The following is a 21276-nucleotide window of genomic DNA, read 5'->3' as shown; positions in this document are numbered from 1 at the left end:
AAGAGGCCAAGTTGAATTATTGACCTATGTCATCTTAAGTTTGTTTAAATACACTGTATGAGGTTCATACAGTGATGAAATCGCTTACCCATGTGTTCTCAGAATATATCCTGGTTGTCAAGCAGTACATGACGAACGCAGAATTATCAAATTTCAATACCCATATCCCAAATCTGTTCCTTGGTCACATATACTTCCTATTGCTTCTGTTTTTAATGAGACTTTGTGTTGAGTACTTAGTATTTCCTCTGCTTTTTTTTTTTTTTTTTTTTGTGGTACTGGGGAGTGAACCCAGGGGTGCTTAACTGCTGAGCCACATCCTCACCCTTTTTATTTTTTTATTTTTGAGAGAGGGTCTTGTTAAGTTGCTTAGGGCCTTACTAAGTTGCTGAGACTGACTTTGGACTTGCAATCATCCCTGCTTCAGCCTCCAGAGCTGCTGGGATGCACCACTATGAACCACCATGTCTGGCAGTATTTCCTCTGCTTTTATGAAAGATGTATTGTGGAAAGAGCATAGATTTTATAGTCAGGTAGATCTGTGTTAAAATTGCTGTTTAAATTACGTAAGCTATTTGAGTTTCATTTTCTGATTGTAAGGATTATTCAAGTTATGTCTCTGAACTTGTGAGGAAATTTTTATTATTCCAACTTAGTAGATGAAGATACCAAAGTTGAAAACATTTTTTATTTGGTTTTATCTAAAATCTAACAGGTGATGGGCATCTGGAATTCCTTTAAGTATGTGGTACAATAGATAACTCCAGTGTTGGGGCATGGTCCATTTTCATATCACAGGACTTCTCATGTTTTGCTTCTCTGCATAAGTGGCTATTGAATTGAAATGTATATTTCATGATTATATATTGTTCTCTATTCCTGCATATTGCTGTATTTTGAATGCAACAACAGAGTTGTTTTTATCATTAGAGATAAAAGGACTACTGACATATTGAGTGGTTACGTAGTGGTCAGAGGAGTAGTTCAGAGACAGTAAAAGTGGTGGACTGTGAGCTCTTGGAATCAGAATGCCTGAGTTCACATTCCATTCCACCAATTGGCTAGGTTGCTTATCCTCTCTGTGCCTCAGTCTTTTCAGTCTCCTCTACTGTAAAGTAATGATAACAATAGTATATATGTCACAGAGTTGTTGAAAATTAAATGAGACCATGTAGGTAAAGTACTTCATGTGGTACATAATGCTAATTATTGTTCTCTTACATGTTTCATCTCTTACAAATATTGAGTGACATAAAAGCAGAAGTTAATTTTCTTAAATTAAGCTTTAAAAATTGCAGCTATATATAGTTTAATGATGTGAATGCATTCTGAGAATTGTGTTGTTAGCCCATTTCATCATTGTGTGAACATCACAGAGTGTATTTACATGAAGTTAGATGACTGTGATGTCACTTAGGTCTTTGGAACACTGTCACATGGGTCTGTCATTGACCAAAACATCATTATGCAGTGCATGGCTGTACTTAATTTAATAGGGAAAAATCCCCTCAGGTTTGGAGTTTGGACTTTGACTTGCTGTTAATTCCTTTTCTCTTTTAGGTTCACTGTTGCAGAAATTGTACCCCTGTTTTCACAGAGGTTGGCTACCAGAGCATTATGAATGTCGATGACCTCAAACTCAGGTTGTCCAGAACTGGGCAAGAACACCTGCTACAGTTCTGGAATGAATTAGAAGAAACTCAACAGGTAGAACTTTATGCTGAACTCCAGGCCATGAACTTTGAGGAGCTGAACTTGTTTTTCCAAAAGGCCATTGAAGGATTTAACCAGTCTTCTCACCAAGAGAAAGTGGATGCACGAATGGAACCTGTTCCCCGAGAGGTATTGGGCAGTGCTACCAGGGATCAAGATCAGCTCCAGGCCTGGGAAAGTGAAGGTACTGAGCATATCTTGTTTGTTATTCGAGACATACTAAAATTGTTAAAGTAGCTGGATTATGTAACATTTTAACTCTCCTACTACCTTAAACCAGGTGACTGACCAGAAAGTGACAAATTATCTTCCCAGGATATCTGTAGCATCTCCCATTGCTGTTCCTTATATTCTATTTTCATTTCTTGTGTCCCATTCAAGGCTTTTCTCATTTAAGTCTTAATTTGCCTCTAGTCTCTTTGCCTTCTCAATTTCTATACTTCTGCTGACTATTTTTCCCCTGGAAGTTAAATGTTAAAATTTAATTTGGTTTAATCTGAAAAGCTTCCCTACCTTGTCTCTAGCCTGTATTTTCAATCCTATTTCCTTCCATATTTCTCTCCATTCCTACTCCCACACATTTAACTGAACCAAATGTATTTAGAGACAGGGTCTCACTGAGTTCTTAGTGAGCCTTGCTTTTGCTGAGGCTGGCTTTGAACTTGTGATGCTTCTGTTTCAGCCTCCAGAGCAGATGGGATTACCAGTGTATGCCACCACGCCCCTGGCTTAAAGTCATTCTTAATGGCTGAGAAATACTCCATTGTGTATATAGAACACATTTTCTTTACCATTTATTTGTTGAAGAACACTAATTTTTAAACTGTGTTCTAAAGAGCCCTAGAGGTTTCATTGCTGGGGGAGCAATCTCATTAGGAGGAGAAAGTGGGTACTAACTAGAGAAGTCCCTATTCCTTGTATTCCCTGCAAGAATAGTTTTGCTTTTTTCTAGTTTGTGTATTTTATCTTTTTTCTTTTTTGGTACCGGGGATTGAACTTTGGTACCGGGGATTGAACTCAGGGGCATGTAACCACTGAGCCACATCCCTAGCCCTTTTTGTATTTTATTTAGAGACAGGGTCTCGCTGAGTTGCTTAGGGCCTCTCTAAGTTTCTGAGGCTGTCTTTGAACTAGTGATCCTTCTGCCTTAGCCTTCCGAGCTGCTGGGACTACAGGCATGTGCCACCACTATTGGTGTATATTTTATCTTTACAAGGGATTTTATTTAAAAATGTTAGGAGATTAAAAAGCAATTTGAAAATAATTGGATATTCTTCAAGGAGGTACTTTCAGATCTAAAATTCTTGGTGGTGGCTAATCTAGTTAGCTTTATGTAATGGCCATAAGTAACAATTGGGGTCTCCTGTAATTTGAATCTTTTTTTATGATCGTTTGATCTTTTGGTTTGAATCTGTGGAACTTTTCTACATTTATGACTTCCCATTTTAACTATAATCTGGAACTGTTAGAACCAAGGTACATTAGAAGAAGGTACAAAGCAAACTTCCTTTTGGCTTATTCTCAAGCCAAATAGTTATGTGGCTTAACCAGTAGGAGTGGAGAAGGAGATTTTGTAGCTGACATTATATCCTTTTTACTTAGCCAGAAACTACTATGTGTCTGTGGATTCATAACAAAATAAAGATCCTCAAAGAGAAGAGATTGCCATTTTGAAGATGATATTATATTTCAGATAGTAAGAAAATCCTCATAATTGAATGAAGGACAATTGTTTTTCTCCTGGATGGGGGAAAAAGCCTTATATAGTCATTTCAAAATGTCTGCTGGTTATTAAGATGATAGTGGACATTTTAAAAGTAGGGTGGAAAATTCTTTATTTCTGAAGGATGAATACCAAGGTGACCTTCCTATTGAAGAGAGATCTTTGCTTTAATTTAATTTTTGAAGTTTTGTGGCCAGATGTAAGCAGTGGAATGTAGATGAGTAACTGGAGAATCTTTATTTTACAAAGCTGAGATCTGAAAGAGAAGTAATTAGAACCTTTGAGAAGAATGCCATTGTAGTAAAGATACACTTGAAAAACATATTTGCTTAATAAAAACTCCCATTCTTTATTAAGATGAATGCATATTTATGTGAATAAAAAATTTCTAATTTTATATTTAAAAAAATAATTCTATGCAGTGTTAGTCTTTTGTTTTGCCTATGAAACATTTTCCTATTAATCATAATGGTGCTTTTTTTTAAATTAGAGTATTATAGTTATATATAGTAGTTAGTTGGATTCATTTTGACAAGGTCATACATGCATGGAATTTGATTTACTACATTTTAGTCCCTGTTCCCTCTGCTTTTCCTTCCCTTCCTTCCTTCCCCATTCTTCTTCTACTCTACTGATTTTCCTTTCACTGACTTATTTGTTTGTTTATTTATTTATTTATTTTTGTTTGGTGTCTTTTCTGTATACATAAAGATGGAATTCCCTGCGGTGTATTAATATACACACATAGCATAATTTTGTTAAATTCATTTTGCATGTCCTTTCTTTCCTGTCCCTCCTCCTTGCTCATTCTTCTTCTACTCCACTGATCTTCCCTGTGTCTTTATAATATCCAGTTCCCCCGCTTTTCCCCTTAAGTTTGCTCTAGCTTCTGCATATGAGAGAAAACATTTGACCCTTCATTTTCTGAGTCTGGCTTATTTCACTTAGCGTGATATTCTACATTTTCATTCATTTACTGGCAAATGCCATAATTTCATTTGTCTTTGTGTCTTAGTAAAACTCCATTGTGTAGATACACATTTTCTTAATATAATGGTGCTTCTTTTTTTTTTTTTTTTATTATAAAATTGTAAACAAATGGGATACATGTTGTTTCTCTGTCTGTACATGGCGTAAAGGCATACCATTTGTGTAATCATAAATCTACATAGAGTAATGTTGTTTGATTCATTCTGCCATTTTTTCCCTTCCCCCCCTCCCCTCCCACCCTTCCCCTCCATCTATACAGTCCTTCCTTCCTCCATTCCTGCCCCCCTCCCTAAACCCAACTCCATATAATGGTGCTTCTTTACCATATAATATTGAAGTAGAAAAGCAATTGGATTGTTTAGAAGAAGTGCATTCTTGACATTATTTATTCTACATTTTCTGAATTATAGTGTAGTGATATTCTCAATAGATTTGTTTTATTTTAAAAGGAATGCATGCTTGTTTTAGAAAAACTGAAAATCTCTAACAATTACAAAGGAAAAAATACAAACCTCTGCCATCCCACAAACCAGAGATGCTCACTAGTAATATTTGATCATATTTTCTTTCTCTCTTTCTCTCTCTCTCACACACACACACACACACACACACACACATGCATACACATGTGCACGCGCACACACACACATACACACATTTTTGGCCTTATGATTTGTTGACTGAAGACTTTATTATGAAAAAGTTCAAGCATATTTTGAAGCATATTTAGAGATAAATGTGGTATAATGAATTCCCATATGCTACCTTGATTAAAAATTAATTTTTTGCTACTTTTGCTTCATCTTTTTCATTCCTTTTCTCTTCGTTGCATTATTTTAAGGCATATCTTAAACATCATGTGATTTTTACCCTTTTATAGTTCAGTATACATTTAGATGTGTGGATTTTTTCAAAAATAATTACAGTGCTATTATTATGCCTAATAAAATTTATAATATTCTATAATAATCCTCTTATGTCTAAAATGGGTTGATTCAAATAGAGTTCCCTGATTAGTTTGTGTTTATGCTTAAGATTTTGGGGAAACATTTTCAGGTCTAATGTGTGATTAAAACTTAAAGACTTTAAAATATTTCCTCTGACTAGCTTTTTTGGATAACCTTTCCTTTATTTCCAATAGTTGAATAGCCTATTGATGCCATTCCAATATCCTGGAGTGCTGACAATTTAAAGAAAGTTCTGGCAGACTTCAGGAGCACCTGTGCTACTTTCCTTCCTTGTTTCAGACACATGCCCAGGTTAAAGTGTACTGTAAAGCATATGGCAGGAGCTAGTCCAAGCAGGAAGTTATCTAGGAAACATCTGATCTCTTATAGTCCACTATAAACTCTCCTTTCTTTCTGTTTTTTAAAAGTAATCAGGAAAAGTGCTCAAACTCTCTTGGACCCACAATACAAGGAGAGAGAGATTCCGACCCAGAAAATGTTTCAGTGGGGTTTGAATTTTTTTTCTTTTTTTTTTTTAAACCTCTGATCTGATTTGTGTTGAAGTCCTTCCTGTAGGAAAGTTATTAACTCGTATGTTCTATAATGGAGAGATGAAAGAATGATATGGTGATAACCGGAAACTTTGCAGGTTTTCTCATATTTCTGCAGAAGTTGAATAGGAGATGTTCATAATTTCCTAATTGTCACATGGGCCAGGTACATTAGTTAATTTTTCCAGGACAAGTAGATTGGCATAATCAGTTACTTTTTCAGGCAGGTACAGTGCTCCTACACAAAATTTATTTTCTGACACATACAGTTTGGAGTGATATATTATTGCTGTATAACAGAAAAGCTTATTGAATTTTATTGGTCCACTTAATTTCAGTAGGCATTTTATCACTATAAGATACATACTAATTTAAATGTTATATGCTTTTGATAAACATTGCAGCTTTAAGTAAACTGAAGTGGATGACTACTTTAGCCAATATACACACAATTTTATAATGTGGACAACAGATGTAGCTGCATCTGTTTTTGAAAATGCCACTCTGATACTCCAGAGACTGTTTTCTTTCTTTTTTTTGCAGTACTGGGGATCGAACTCAGGGTCTTGTGCTTGCAAAACAAGCACTCTACCAGCTGAGCTATCTCCCCAGACCCCTAGAGACTGATTTCTTACCTCTTGTTTTTCTCTATTTACTCCTAAGTAAGATGCGTCAGCAGGAAGATGTTAATGCAAAAGGCTTTTTAGCATAAATATTTACAGACTGTGTTGTAATTCATTATAATAGTTGTGGTTAGATGGAGATGAGATGTAAATGTTTGTCTACCTGGAAATGTACACCTAGTGGGCATAATCTCAATGCCAGTTTTAGGTAGTAGTGACCAGATTGGTTATCATGCCCACAGGTAGAAAGAAGAAAGTGTGGAAACAAACACATTACTTATTTGAATAAATGAGGCCACTGTGAGTTGCTGATTAGCGAAACTTTCAAAATTGAAAAGAATAGGAAATTGGAATGAAGCAATATTGAGGGAACTGATCCAAAGAAGAGAAAAGTTTATGCAGGGATATTTTGATAACTGGTTAGAACCTATGGAAAATATTGATTTGGTATTGACCCATGGTGCTGCCTGGAAGAGTGCCTTTTACTTTTTTCAGGCAAGATAGCTGAGGGAAATAATTTTAAAAAAGTGAAAAGTCCAGAAGAATGGTAAGAGCCCCATTAACAATAAAACAATTTATAACATATGCTCAAGGCAAATATGTAGTACAAAAAGAACCAAAACCACTGTATCCAAAATATTTATCTGTAACTTTTTAAAAAGATGTTCAGAAATATTTCTGATTCTAATACTTTTGGTGGTATCTGACCATCCAGATAGACTGCAGTTCTGTATCTGTTATTCTTAAATGGTACAAAATCTATTTTGACCTGAAGAGACATGAGGCTATTTATGACATTTACTTAATCTTGTTTAATTTGATTATGGGGTATCATTCTGATCTGCTGGGAATGTAATTATAATAAAATGTTATATATTTCATAAATACATATTTTCTAAATTTTGGAGAGTTATGTATTCAGAAATAATTCTCACCCAGGACATTGTGGACTTGTATTTTAAAATAATGCCTTGTGAATCAATGACAGTAGAATTAATTTATTCCCTAGAAACCATAGTTTCTGATAACTCAGGGAATAACCCAATGTTAAACACTTTTCATATTTGCCTTATATAGCTTCCTGCTCCCTTCATATTCCTTTATTTCATTCAGTTTTTGTTATATGGTGATTATGGGGCTTGCTTAAGGTAGACATAAACCTAGAATACTGTTAAAATGTTAAGTTTTAGTGATTAGGGCTGGGTTGTAGCTCAGTGGTGGATTGCTTACCTAGCATGTGTGAGGCCCTGGTTCAATTCCAAAAAGCCAGGCCAAGAACATAAAAAAAAGAGGGAAGTTTTAGAGAATGTTGGCTTGTTCTTGCTCAATAGCATTTCTGTGTAGGGTGGTCGGTAAGATAGATTAAAAAAAAAAGTTGGGGGACAGCCTCTCATGAATTCAGTGAAAAAGAGAAGAAAGGGCAACATAATTAGGAAGGAAGTTTACATATCTAAAAATTTTGGTACTGTAATACATGTATTAAATGTTTGGATGTGGTAAGTAACTATGGGTGGCAGTATAGTGTGTATAGGTCCTGGAGTGAGTTTCTAAACCTGATTCACGTGTGAGGTTGGGCAAGACTGTTAACTTTTCTGAGTCTTTTATTTCTAAAATGGACAATATTACAACTGTCATATTTTGGGTTTTAAAATTGTTTTCTTATATTCAACTGTTAAGGTAGAAGTAAATGCTGTGAAGTTAATAATAAGGACAATTCTGATTCTAGATAAGGAAGAAAGGAAATTAAGTCTCGGGTATCTGTTGACTTCAGATTAAAGATGAAAATTATGAAAATATGTAATATGCTTTTAAACTTCTTTCATTAAAAATAATTGGAATAGTTGCTATAGTTATGTGTTAATGAAGAAAAATTATAGAATCAGGACTGACATCTCTAATTTTATATTAAATTTAGTGTTTAAGTTCTTATTGCTAGTATATTATCTTTAAGAAAACCTGATATATAAAAAACACATAAAACATAAAACACATAAAGCATAAACTAGATAAACCCACATTACCTAAGGATTTTAAGATAATAACACCGTTATCCCTTGGTATCTGTGGGAGATTCATTCCAAGATTCTCCTTGAATATCAAAATCTTTGGATGCTTGTGTGCCTTATATGAAATGGTGTAGTAACTGCAAATAATCCATACATGTCCTCCCATACGCTTTAAACCATCTCTAGATCACTTATAGTCCCTAATACGTGTATATGCTATGTAACTAGTTTTTATGTTGTATTGTTTCGGGAATAATGACAAGAAATAGTCTGTACAAATTTAGTCTATACAAATATAGTTTGTACGATTCTTTTTTCTTTAGAATATTTTTGATCCATAGTTTGTAGAATCCATGGATGTAGAGCCTGCAGATAGAGAGCTGACTATTACAGTTATGACCAGTGACCACGTTTATTCACAAAAATTTCTAAGAATTTTAATAAAAGTATGAAAATTAGAAAACTAGAACAGAAACCAACCATTGCTTTAATCTTATTTGACATTTTATAGTTTTTCTTGCTTTCTGGAGACCCAGTTTCTGTGCAACCTCTTCCCTCACAAACTTCTCTGCCTTTTGGTGCTGAGACTGTACACCTTTGAAGGATAAAATACATCTTAGAAATGGAATATAGCAAGATATTGATGTTGCTTTTTTAATCCAAACTGAACACCTCTTTCTGACAATAGTGTTTCTAGTTCATTGTTTGCATTTGGATTTTCAATCTATCTTGAATTCATTTTGGTTCAAAGAATAACATTTTGTTTAAGCATTGTTTGAGTAGTATATATTACTGAATATTCAACTGGTGAAAAATGACAAATTCTAGATAGGAGAACTAAGTCAGTCATGAAAAGACTCTGAATCTCATATTATTTTATGAGCTGCTAAAGATGTCCCACTTTTTTAAACAGGCATTTTTACAAAATTTGTTTATTTAGCAGCATAGGGGATTGAACTTAGGGCCTTGCCCATACTAGGCAAATGCTTTCCCATTGAGCTATAACTCCAAATTTTATTAAAGTATAATTGCATACAATACCATGGATAATTTTATGTTTTTACAAACATACATTAAACTACCACCCTAGTCAAGATATAGAACATTTCCCACACCCTACCAAGTCTCCTAATGCCCTTCGTATGAAATTCCTCAAGCTTCATTCATTTTAGTGAGATTTCAGACCATGTGTCCTAACTTCATTTACTGGGGTCCTAAGCATTTACTGCTTTCCCAACTGAAGGTTTTTCTTTTACATATACAGGGTAGTAGCATGCCTACTGTATTTGCATGCTCATTGATTAATTACTTATTATTGATTGATTTATAGACTGGAGGGTTTTTTTTTTTTTTTTTTTGCAGTACTGGGGATCGAACTCAGGGCCTTGTGCTTGTGAGGCAAGCACTCTACCAGCTGAGCTATCTCCCCAGCCCTGGAGGGTTTTTTTTTTTTTTTTTTTGGAAATAATTTAGTAGCATCATCATTTGTCCTGAAAACTTAGTGTCTTCTTTTATCTTTTTCTTGACTTGTCACATCTGATTAGTTCTTCTAAAACATTTATAACATATCTTGCTCCTTGCCTCCTAATGTTATTAGAAAAATATTTATTAGTTCATAAAGTATATCATTCATTGTTTTGGTGTTTGGTTTATTTACACAAGTTTAATTGTTTTTTATAATAATTTTTTTTAACAAGATAGTCATTCATGATTATGTGTAGATTCCTTGTTCTTCATACCTTATATTGGATGTGTCTTTGCTAATACCTCTGTATGTTGAATTATAGATGTTTTGTGATACAAGTGTTTTCTTTTCTAGGACTTTTCCAGATTTCTCAGAGCAAAGTAGCAGTTCTTCTTCTAGCTGGTGGGCAGGGGACAAGACTTGGAGTTGCATATCCCAAGGGGATGTATGATGTTGGTTTGCCATCCCATAAGACGCTTTTTCAGATTCAAGCAGAACGTATCCTGAAGTTACAGCAGTTAGCTGAAAAATATCATGGCAACAAATGCATCATTCCATGGTAAGATTTGTCTCATGGGAGTGTCTGAACAAATATTGTTTTATAATATTAAAAATGCATATACACCTTATTCATAAGTAGACACATTTTCTGCTATTTCTGATTTTCTCAGGATGTATATTTTACTATACATATTAGAATTAGTACTTCTCACAGCTAGATAGATGACTGCTATGGCCTTAATAATATCTATTCACTTCTAACTTTTACATCCCTAAGTATCTTTAGAAGTATGTTTAAGAACTCTGTGGACTCTCCTAGTCTAGAAACTTCATACTGATTGATAGTTTGTCTAGGTAAAGATTTTTTTTTTTAAAGAAATTAGTTTTTTCTGAATTGAGGGTATTGTTTTATTTACAGCATTGCTGTTGAACTATCTATGCCATTTTGATTCCCAATCTTTTTTTTTTTTTTTTTTAATTTGAAAGCATTTAAGGTCTCTTTTTACCTTTAAATAGCTGACATTTCATGATGACATGGTATGGGTTTATTTTCAGTCACTGCTCTGGGTGGCTCTCTCAGTATAGAAACTAATATCCTTCAGTATCAGGTTATCTATTTTTCCCCCACCCTAACCTCTTTCACATACACACCACTTGGAAAACAGTGTTGATTTCTCCGCTATAGGTCAAACTAGTGTTCTCAGCCTCCACTATTGTGTGACAAAATCTCAGACCCTCTACCTTGGTCAGTGTTGGCCTCCTAAGCACCAAGAGATTATGGGGAAACTCTGCTCTTCTTTTTAGAAGTTCTTGAATCACTTTCCCAGAGTAGTTTTGGAAGTTAGTACATTTTGAGGGGGAAACCAACTATACATTTGTTATCTCTCAAGTTCCTAATCTTGTTATTTTAGTCTCATGTGACCAGTAAAAACTCTGCTGCTTCTCTGCTTCTCTGTCCTTCAGCAGTAGCTTTTGGTCCAAGTGCAGACACTCTCCCACAAAACCAGCAAATACCCTGAGGACAAGACAATTGGATATCCTTAATTCCCCTTTAAAAGATTCTTCCTCTTTGGGACTTCAGATCCAATCTGTGTTGCTTCCGCAGCTCCCTGATGCCTTTGAAGATATTTTTTTCTTCAGTTTTTAACTCTTCTCAACACAAGTATTTACCTGCTGTAAACTTTTTTTTTTCCCTCATTTTGATTCTTGTGGAAGTTTTTTGAAGGACCTCTGTGTCTGTGTTCTCATCAACCAACATTCTACTTAACAGTCCTGGCCTCCTAACATCATGCTGGATTTTCTTCTCTGTCTCCCATCTTCTCACAGCTCAGAATTTCTGTTGTTTTCTTATGCTGAGCAGTTATCCACCTCTTTTGTCATCTTTAAATCATTCTGCAATTTTTTGTATGAAGGTTCAAAATACCCAACAGATTATTTACTGTGGGAGGAATCATACCTTCATTTGTTCATTTAAAAAATATTGAGTGCCAGCTCCTAAGTCCTGGGGATTAATCAGTCACCACAACAGACAAAAATCCCTACTTACATGTAATTTATAGTAAAGGCCCCAAACTACTATAATTGCTAATTATGGCTTTAGATAGATTTTTTTTCTCCTTTGCCATTCTAGCATAAATTGAATTTTTGTGAAATATAATGTATAATTATGCTTTTGTGATTCTAAGTGGAAAGTGACAGAGCCTAAATTCCATTTTATTTTATTTTTAATATTTTTTTAGTTGTAGACAGACTTAAAACCTTTATTTAAATTATTTTCATGTGGTGCTGAGGATCAAACCCACTACCTCACGTGTGCCAGGCAAGTGCTCTACCACTGAGCCACAACCCCAGCTCTAAATTCCATTTTAAGTTTTAATAAAGAGATCATTAGGTTGTATTGCAGTTATCTTTTCTCCCCATTTATTTAGAACAAAAGCTTTAAATTTAGAATATACTTTCACAGAGCTCTAAATGTTTAGGGCAGTTATAGATTCTCTGTTAAAGGAAGTGTGTTTACTATCACATAGATTTATTTTATGCTTATGCATAAAATTGTTAGAGGAATTCCTCTTGAGTAGCAGCTAATGAATTTATCTTACCCAGGAAAAAGACAAAGAGAAATAAGAAACAAGTACTCTCAAAATTTTTCTTTAGCTCAGTAAATAGATAAAACTTTATTTTGCCCTAATTCACATAGCACTGTTGCTTAGCTTGTATTTTTCTCTTATAAGGTATATAATGACCAGTGGCAGAACAATGGAGTCTACAAAGGAATTTTTCACAAAGCACAAGTACTTTGGTTTAAAAAAAGAGAATGTAGTCTTTTTTCAGCAGGGAATGCTGCCTGCTATGAGTTTTGATGGGAAAATTATTTTGGAAGAGAAGAACAAAGTTTCTATGGCTCCAGGTTTGTAATCATCCTTATTTAATGGTGACTAGAAATTCTAATAACATAAATCATGATATTTTGATTTTCTCTTGCTTTGGATGTTTAAAAAAATCAATATTTTTTTTTTTTTGTTGTTGTTGTTGTTGTTGTTGTTGTTTTTCAACTTTAAAAAGACAGAAATGCCCATAGGTGGAATGGACACATTTTTATGCTTTCTGTGAACACAAAGCCTTGGAGAGAACTTGAACAGCATTCAGGATATTCATTCTCTTTACTCAGTATTTTACATATATAGCAGTGTTCATGGCAACATTACTTATTGTAGTGAAAAATTGGAACACATCTGCTGTTCAATAAATGAGAAGTGAAATTATAAATGGCTTTAATTTTTAAGTAGCGTTAAAATTATATTTAGAGACAATAAGTAATAGAGAGAAATCATTTAAATAGATTAAGAAAATGCAAATACAGAACTGAATACAAAATGTGGTTAGGGCCACATCTTTGTACAATTCCAGGTAGTGTGTGCACATTATAGTTTGTTAGGAGTACTGAGTTTAATATCAACTATAAAAATAGATCTAAATAGGAAAATACTTGTGAACCTCACCATTGTGCCCACTCACAAGAATGTGGTCCTAATTAGAATAAGATATATTCTTTCTTGTATAATTTTATCAAAATGGATCCTAATGTCAAGTATAAACTAAGAAGAACAAATGAAATAAAGTAATAAAATAAAAATAAGCCTTTTGATAGGTTCATAATCTCTTTGAATCCATACTTGGAGGAAAGGAAATAATAGTATTAAAAGTGGTGTTCTCTAGATGTAGGCTTTTATTTCATCTTAATTTCCTTTGTAAAAATCTTAATTGTTTTAATGGAAGCTTTTCCTCTTTATTCTTAACTTTATTTTGGGAAGTTGTGTAATTTTTTGTCGTTGTTTAAGTAATGGCCGAAGTTATTAAGGAAAGAAGAACATTAAAGCAGCACTAAAAATAAATGGGGAAAGAAGAGGCTTTTACCTGTACTGAAATCACCATAGACCTTCATTCATATTATTCTGATTTGTTAACTAATGGTTTGGTTTAAACATTACGGAGATGGATAACATATATAGCCCAAGTTAGGGCCATATATAGAGAGCTAATTTGAATCGTATAAATGTTAATAAAACTTGAAAGGTTATGAAGTAATCATTGCCTGAAAAAGAGATTTATATGGCACAATATATCATAGGCTAAGTTATTAAAAGGAGCTGAGTTAAAAAGAAACATGGTCTTTGGGGTTGCCTGGTCCTATTAATAATGTTATTATGTAGATACTTATGCTTAGTAGCCTACCAAATAATGTAGTAACTTTTTAACATCTAAATTCTTCTGAATGGATATTCAGTTTTATTGGCTCTAATGTGAAACTGTTTTTAAAAAAGATCTCCATCCCAGTTGGAAATATTAAATAATCTTTGGGTGACCCTTATTATGGGTTTTGGTGTGTTACTAATGGACTATTTTATTCTCCAGATGGTAATGGTGGTCTTTATCGGGCCCTTGCAGCCCAGAATATTGTGGAGGATATGGAGCAAAGAGGCATTTGGAGCATTCATGTCTACTGTGTAGACAACATTTTGGTAAAAGTGGCAGACCCACGGTTCATTGGATTTTGCATTCAGAAAGGAGCAGACTGTGGGGCAAAGGTAATGCCTTTTCTATTATAGAGGGGCTTTAAATCGTCTTTCTCTGTCAGTATAAACATTCCAGGAGTCAAACTAGGCTTATTGGAGTGATTTGAATATTTTAGAACCATTCATCTTTCAATGTCTAAACTGTCCTACATGTACTTTTTTACTTTAATTGGTGATACTTGATTCTAGAAATAGTATTGTGTAATTGTCAGATATAAGTAAGAGTTTAAAATAAATGAGGATAATTTTTTAAGTACCTGGGAAAGTGAAAGATTGATTTATCACTAGACCTGGGATGGATTCATTAGTATGAAGCTGTATTCAATCAGATTAACCCACTATGGTAGTAATTAGGGAGGGAAATATGATAAAACAGCATTTTGGACTTCAGTAAGGCATTTGACATGGAATCTTGTGATATTTTTCTAAGTTAAATGAAAATAAGCAGGTTGGGGATAAGGAGAGTTTAAAGAGATTAATTGCTGCTGGACTGACCACAAACATACTGATTAAGATGGTGTAAGATTGGTAATTTTATATAAGACTGTGTCGTTGGCTTCGTTTTTTTTTTTTCCAACCTTTTTAAAATTTATAGCTGATGATATAGGAGGTATGCCTTTATGGTAGCAAACAAAACATATAGCTAGAATAAAATAGAAAACATGCAAGACCTTAAAAACATTGAAAAATGTAAAAATACTGATATAAACAGTATATTTCTGGAAGTCTGTAAAGATATCCATTCTTATCAAATAAAATATATTATAATTCCAATCAAAACACAAGTGAAACTATTTTTGGGGACATTTGACAAAATGATTACAAAGTTTAGAGTAAATATGTAAAGATGTCCAAGAAAATGTTGAAAAAGACTGGGGATAAAGGGGGGGTGTGGAAGATTATAGACAATCTGTAAAATATTAAAATGAATTTGAAATAAAATGTAACTAGGAGTGTGGTCCTAGAACCAGAATAGAATGACAGATTAATGGAAATAGAACAGACAAGTCAGAAAAAGAACACACCATAGAAAAATGGCATTTCAAGTTTCTCTTGTTATTCATAATATATATTATAGACATTACAATAGTTACCCTATTGTACTATAGAACACTAGAATTTATTCCTCCAGTGTTTGACAAGCAGTTATCTAACCGTCCTTTATCTCCCCTCACCCTTGTAGTCAGTCTTTTACATTCAGATTGACTTTTCAACATGTACATATTAGAGAAAATATGTGGTATTTGTCTTTCTCTGTCTGATTCATTTCAAAACTTTATGTTGCCAGGTGTGGTGGCACACGCCTGTAATCCCAGTGGCTTGGGAGGCTGAGGCAGGAGGATCAAGAATTCAAAGCCAGCCTCAGCAATGGCGAAGCTCTAAGCAACTCAGTGAGACCCTGTCTCTAAATAAAATACAAAATAGGTCTGGGGATGTGGTTTAGTGGTTAAGTGCCTCTGAGTTCAATCACTGGTACCAAAAAAAAAGAAGGAAAAAAAAAAACCCAGTAAAACCTTAATGTCTTATTGTTCTATCCATTTTGCTGCAAATAAGATATCTTTCATTTTTCTGTCTGAATATTTTATTATATCTATTTATTTATCTATATATGTAAGTGTGTATGTTGGGGTGCATGTGTGTGTGAATCTTAGCTATTGTGAGTACTGCAGCCATGAACATGGGAGCACAAGTGTCTCTTTGGCACACTTATCTCATTTCCTTTGGTATATACCCAAGAATTGAATTGGTGGATCATATGGTAGATCTATTTTTAGTTTTTTGAGAAAACTTCATACTGTTCTCCATAATACTACTTTGTATTCCTGCCAACAGTGTTGATATGAAATCCCTTTTCTGAACAGCCTCACCTGCATTTGTCTTTTTGATAGTCATTTTAACTGGGATGAATTTAAAGTAATAATAAGGAGATAGAAATATTAATTCCCTGGATTTGATCAATACACATTGTATACATGTATTGAAATATCACACTGTATCTCATAAACACATAATTATTGTTATATATAATGTAATTATTGTTATATATATATTATTATTTAAAAGTTTTTTAAAATGTTGAGATGGAAATGCTAATTACCCTTGATTTGATAATTGCACATTATATACATGTATTAAATTATCACCCTGTACCCCATAATATGTATACAATAACAGTAATTCATTTTAAAGATTAAAAAAGATGAAAAAATAAAAAATGTGGCATTTCAAATCAGTGGTAGAAGTGAATTAAATAGTTGACAAAAAATTAAGTAAATTTCTCCCTGAGAGCTCATACCAGAATTACTTTCAAATGAATTGCAAAGTTAAATATGAAAAGATGAAAAAATAAAGGGTTAGAAGAAAGTTTAGAATAATTTTATAATATCGATGTGAATGAAAACCTTTCTGCCAAAAGTAGATACCATACATGCTTCTGACAAAAACAAAGTAGTAAGTTTGAAATATATGAGATCTGCCAGCAAAGACATACCATATACTGCTTGGAAATCTTTTATTATAAAGCTGTCATTTTTCTCAAGATTAATCTATAAATTTAATATAAAGTCAAATCCAGAAACTGAAATTTTAAATTTACCATTTTAAGTTTAAAGAGATTGAAGTGATAGACTTAAGACTCTTTCTGCCTCTGAAAACAAGAGTTGATTTAGTTCATCTATTTAAAACATCTTTCCAATTCACTACTCTGAATATCTGTAGTATATTTTAAATCACTCCTAAACTCTCCTAAACTATAATAAAAACAGTGTATTGGATCCTAAGTAGCAACTATGCTGTTAAAAAAAGGTGTATTTCTTTCTTTGTTCCACTTGGTGTCACTCTTTTTTCTAAAACAGAAACAATTTTTATTTTTATAAGCTTCATAATCAATATAAAGTATACTGTATGACCAAAAAGAGTTGAACCTTCAAGATGAACTGGTCAACCCTTTTAAATCTCAGAAATAAGAACCCTGAGTTCCAGCACTTTTTAAGTCCCAGTCTCAAGGTTTGGCAGAACCAGAATTAGAATTCAGTTTCCCAACTCTTTGTATGTTATGTCACATTATACCATCACACTCTTTTTCTTTTTAACCTTTATTTTATTTATTTATTTTTTTTTGTGGTGTTGAGGATGGAACCCAGTGCCTCAAACATGCTAGGCAAGCACTCTATCACTGAGTCACAACCCCAAGTTCACCATCAATCACACTATTTGGACTAGTTCTGCATTTGCCGACAATTCAAAAAAACTTTAAACTAGTATGCTATTTTTTTTTTTTTTGGTACTGGGAATTAAAACTAGGGGCACATGGTCACTGAGTTACATTCTTAGTCCTTTTTATTTTTTCTTTTGAGACAGTGTCTCACTAAGTTGCTTAGGGCCTCCCTAAATTGCTAAAGCTAGCCTAGAACTTGAAATTCTCTTGTCTCAGCTTCCCTAGTGACTGGGATTATAGGCATATGCCACCACACCTGTCTGGTGTGCTAACTTTTGTAGAGATCCAACCTATTGCTTTTCTTCATTACCCATGGGCTCTCTAAGATAAATTCAGGATCAGTTTTCCTTGTAGACTTAATGCTTGGTCTGGCATTTAATGAAGTAGTCTTGCAGTGAATTAATAAATAAGTATTCAGTTGGAAACAAAATATGTCAAACTTTTAGAAATGTTAGAAACCATTTAGCTCTCTCTCCCCTTTTTTAAATAAGAAAATGAAGGTATTAAATGTATATTTAAAACATCTTAGGGAGTGATTCATAGTATTGGAGTAAAATTCTTTGTAGTACTTCTTTAATAGACCCTTATTGTGGTGCATGAAGTATTTTCTTATGGAGCAAGAGCCTTGGAAAGGAATTAGAGTAGGATAGTTTGCAAAAGTACAAAGCTAAAAAGTGAGGATCATTTTATAAAGCAGTTACAGTAACTGTTATAGATTTTTGCTTTTAAATTTTAAATTTATGGAATATCGAGCAAACCTTTTTATACTGTGTATTTTTTCTTTATAATGTAAATTAACTTCTGACTTTATGTAGCATACAAATGCTTTCGTCTATAATTTAAACTTTTTTAATGTTTAGAGGTTAATAGTTACCATAGAAGTAAACCTTAGGGTTGGGGATATAGCTCAGTTGGTAGAGTGCTTGCCCAGGGTTCAATCCTGCCAAAAAAAAAAAAAGGAAAAATAGAAGTAAATCTTATACCTGCAGATTAACACTTGGAAAATAAAAAACATGAATATGTTTATTTTTATTTTCCATGGCTGTTTGGAATTAGGGGTATATAGAGGTGAGTGGAAAATAAATCTTGTGGGTTTTTTTTTTTTTTTTTTGGCGATGTTGAGGATTGAACCTAAAACACTGTACATGGTAGGCAGGTATTCTACCACTGAGCTACATCTCAGGTCCCCTTGTGTGCATTTTAAAAATTGGAAGGAGAGGAATTTATTCCAAAATTCCTTACCTGGTAAGAGACCCACTGTATAATACATGAGATGAGAGGTGATAATGGGCTGGTGATAGACAAAGAATTGGCAGATACAGATCATGATTGGCTTAAATAATTTTTTATTAATTTTTTAATTTGTTCTAATTAGTTGTACATGACAGAATGCATTTATACATTTTGATAGATCATACGTTTTGCTGTATGTTTCCTTCCAGTTTAATCCACTTTCTTGGTGAAAAGTTTCTTTTCATTGAATACTGTGCCCCTTTCAGGTTATCTAACAGTGCAACTACACAGGCGGTTATGTATCCAGTAGCCCTGCCTCACTGAGCTAGCCGCAGTGCATATATCTCTATTTGTTATGTAAACGAAGTTCTTAATAGTGGCTTTAGTTGTCTGTAAATGACTGTGACTGACTATGTTTATTTCAAGAAATCAGTTGCTGAAGAAAAGTTTTAAGTTTATTGATATAATTTAATGTATATCTAGGATACAGTTTTCCAATTGGGTACAGATTTTTAAAAATACACCAAAGCTTGCTGCATCATTAATTGGACAGGGCAAGCAAAGAAATACCTTCAAATATCCTTTATTGTTTAGTTCTTGTGTTGAATATTCATTTAATCTTAACCTGGATTTTATATTAGTGCATTGCATACACTTCTTTATAATTTTCTTCTAAATATTTAACTCGGGCCAGAGATGTTGGGACAAGGGTGCAGCATATCAGAATCACCTGTGAATTTTTTTTTTAATTATATACTCTTACCTTTCTCTCTAACGTTGATACAGACCATCCAGTTGCTCCACTATCCCAGAGCCATTGATAAATGATTAAATCAATCTTTTTTAAAGCCTAGACACTTTTACTTTAAATGAAACCTAGTATGCAAAATGGATAAATATGTACAGGTTTTTTCTGATTAAAGTTGGAGTGGGAACCCAATGATTTGCCTGCCTCTAACCTTCCTACTTCCTATCCAGGTCCATGAAAAACAAGGAAAATGCTGTATTCATGAATGAAAATTGAAGAAAAACTTATTTTCAAATGAAATAATGATCTAGCCAATATAGAATGAGAGGCAAAATACCTTAAGTCTTCTGTCTTGTGACTCCTAGAGAAATTTTATTTATTCTCAAAGTAGTTAAGGATGGGTAAAAATAAATAATAAAAATGTAAAATATCTTAGGGACCCATTCCTATATGATTATCTCTGGGTTTTATGTGTATGATGGTATTTCTACCCCAGTTTGGTTGAGCAGTAAATAGGAAGGAGATAATATATGTACTTCATTTCCAGTTGGAAAGTAACCTGTCAAATTATGGGTAGTTGATTTTCTAAAGTTAAAGACTCCTCTTGACTTAGTACCTTACAGACAATGTAAGCAAAATCGTGAATGTGGCCTTTGACAATGGCAAATCTCCACAGGAGCATTTAATTAAATTTCTTCCTCTCTGTTGTCTTTTTTTCTTTTGTTTTGTTTTGTTTTGTTGGGCAGGTGGTAGAAAAAACGAACCCTACAGAACCAGTTGGAGTGGTTTGCCGAGTAGATGGAGTATACCAGGTGGTAGAATATAGTGAGATTTCCCTGGCAACAGCTCAAAAACGAAGTTCAGATGGACGACTGCTGTTCAATGCGGGGAACATTGCCAATCATTTCTTCACTGTACCATTTCTGAGAGATGTTGTCAAGTATGGGCAAGATGGGGGCCTCTTTTTTTTTTTTTTTTAATTGGTGCCTTATAATTGTGACAAAGTAGTGGAATTCATTGTGATAGATAGGTATATGCACAAAACATAAGTTGGTTACCTTCATTGCTCATTTCTTCCCTTTTCCCTTTTCTTCCCCCTCCTCTACTCTATGTTATCCTCCTTTTGTTTTAAATTTTAAAAAATCCCTTTTTTCTCCTTTTTTCTGTATTCCAAATGTGAGAGAAAACATGACCCTTGACTTTGTGCTTGATTTCTATTGCTTAATGTGTTTTTCTCCAGTTTCATTGGTTTTTTTAAATTTTACAAATGACATAATTTCATTCTTCTTTATGACTGAGTAAAACTCCATGTTTATATATACCATATTTTCTTTATTCATTCATCCACAGATAGGTACCTAAACTGGTTCCATAACCAGTGAATTGTGCTCTATGGGTATGCATGTGTCACTATATTTAAAAGAAGTATGCTAACTTAAATTATTTTGAATAAATACTGAGGAGTGGTATATAGCTTGTGATGAAT

The 21276-nt window shown here is 33.6% G+C and overlaps 1 protein-coding gene across 3 annotated transcripts in view; it reads left to right on the top strand.

Annotated features, from left to right (window-relative positions):
• Positions 1-21276, top strand: part of Uap1 (UDP-N-acetylglucosamine pyrophosphorylase 1) — a 34999-nt gene that overhangs the window by 3930 nt on the left and 9793 nt on the right. For all 3 annotated transcript variants that reach the window (XM_047556794.1, XM_047556786.1, XM_047556778.1), the window contains exons 2-6: positions 1561-1897; positions 10373-10577; positions 12751-12926; positions 14432-14604; positions 20537-20730. In XM_047556794.1, the coding sequence (XP_047412750.1) occupies positions 1618-1897; positions 10373-10577; positions 12751-12926; positions 14432-14604; positions 20537-20730 (1028 nt within the window). In that variant the 5' untranslated portion in view covers positions 1561-1617. The remainder of the gene's footprint in view (positions 1-1560; positions 1898-10372; positions 10578-12750; positions 12927-14431; positions 14605-20536; positions 20731-21276) is intronic.

Source organism: Sciurus carolinensis, chromosome 1, assembly GCF_902686445.1.
Source record: "Sciurus carolinensis chromosome 1, mSciCar1.2, whole genome shotgun sequence".
Taxonomy (NCBI): Eukaryota; Metazoa; Chordata; class Mammalia; order Rodentia; family Sciuridae; genus Sciurus; species Sciurus carolinensis.
Note: the sequence above shows the minus strand (reverse complement) of the source record. Positions and strands in the feature narration are given on the sequence as shown.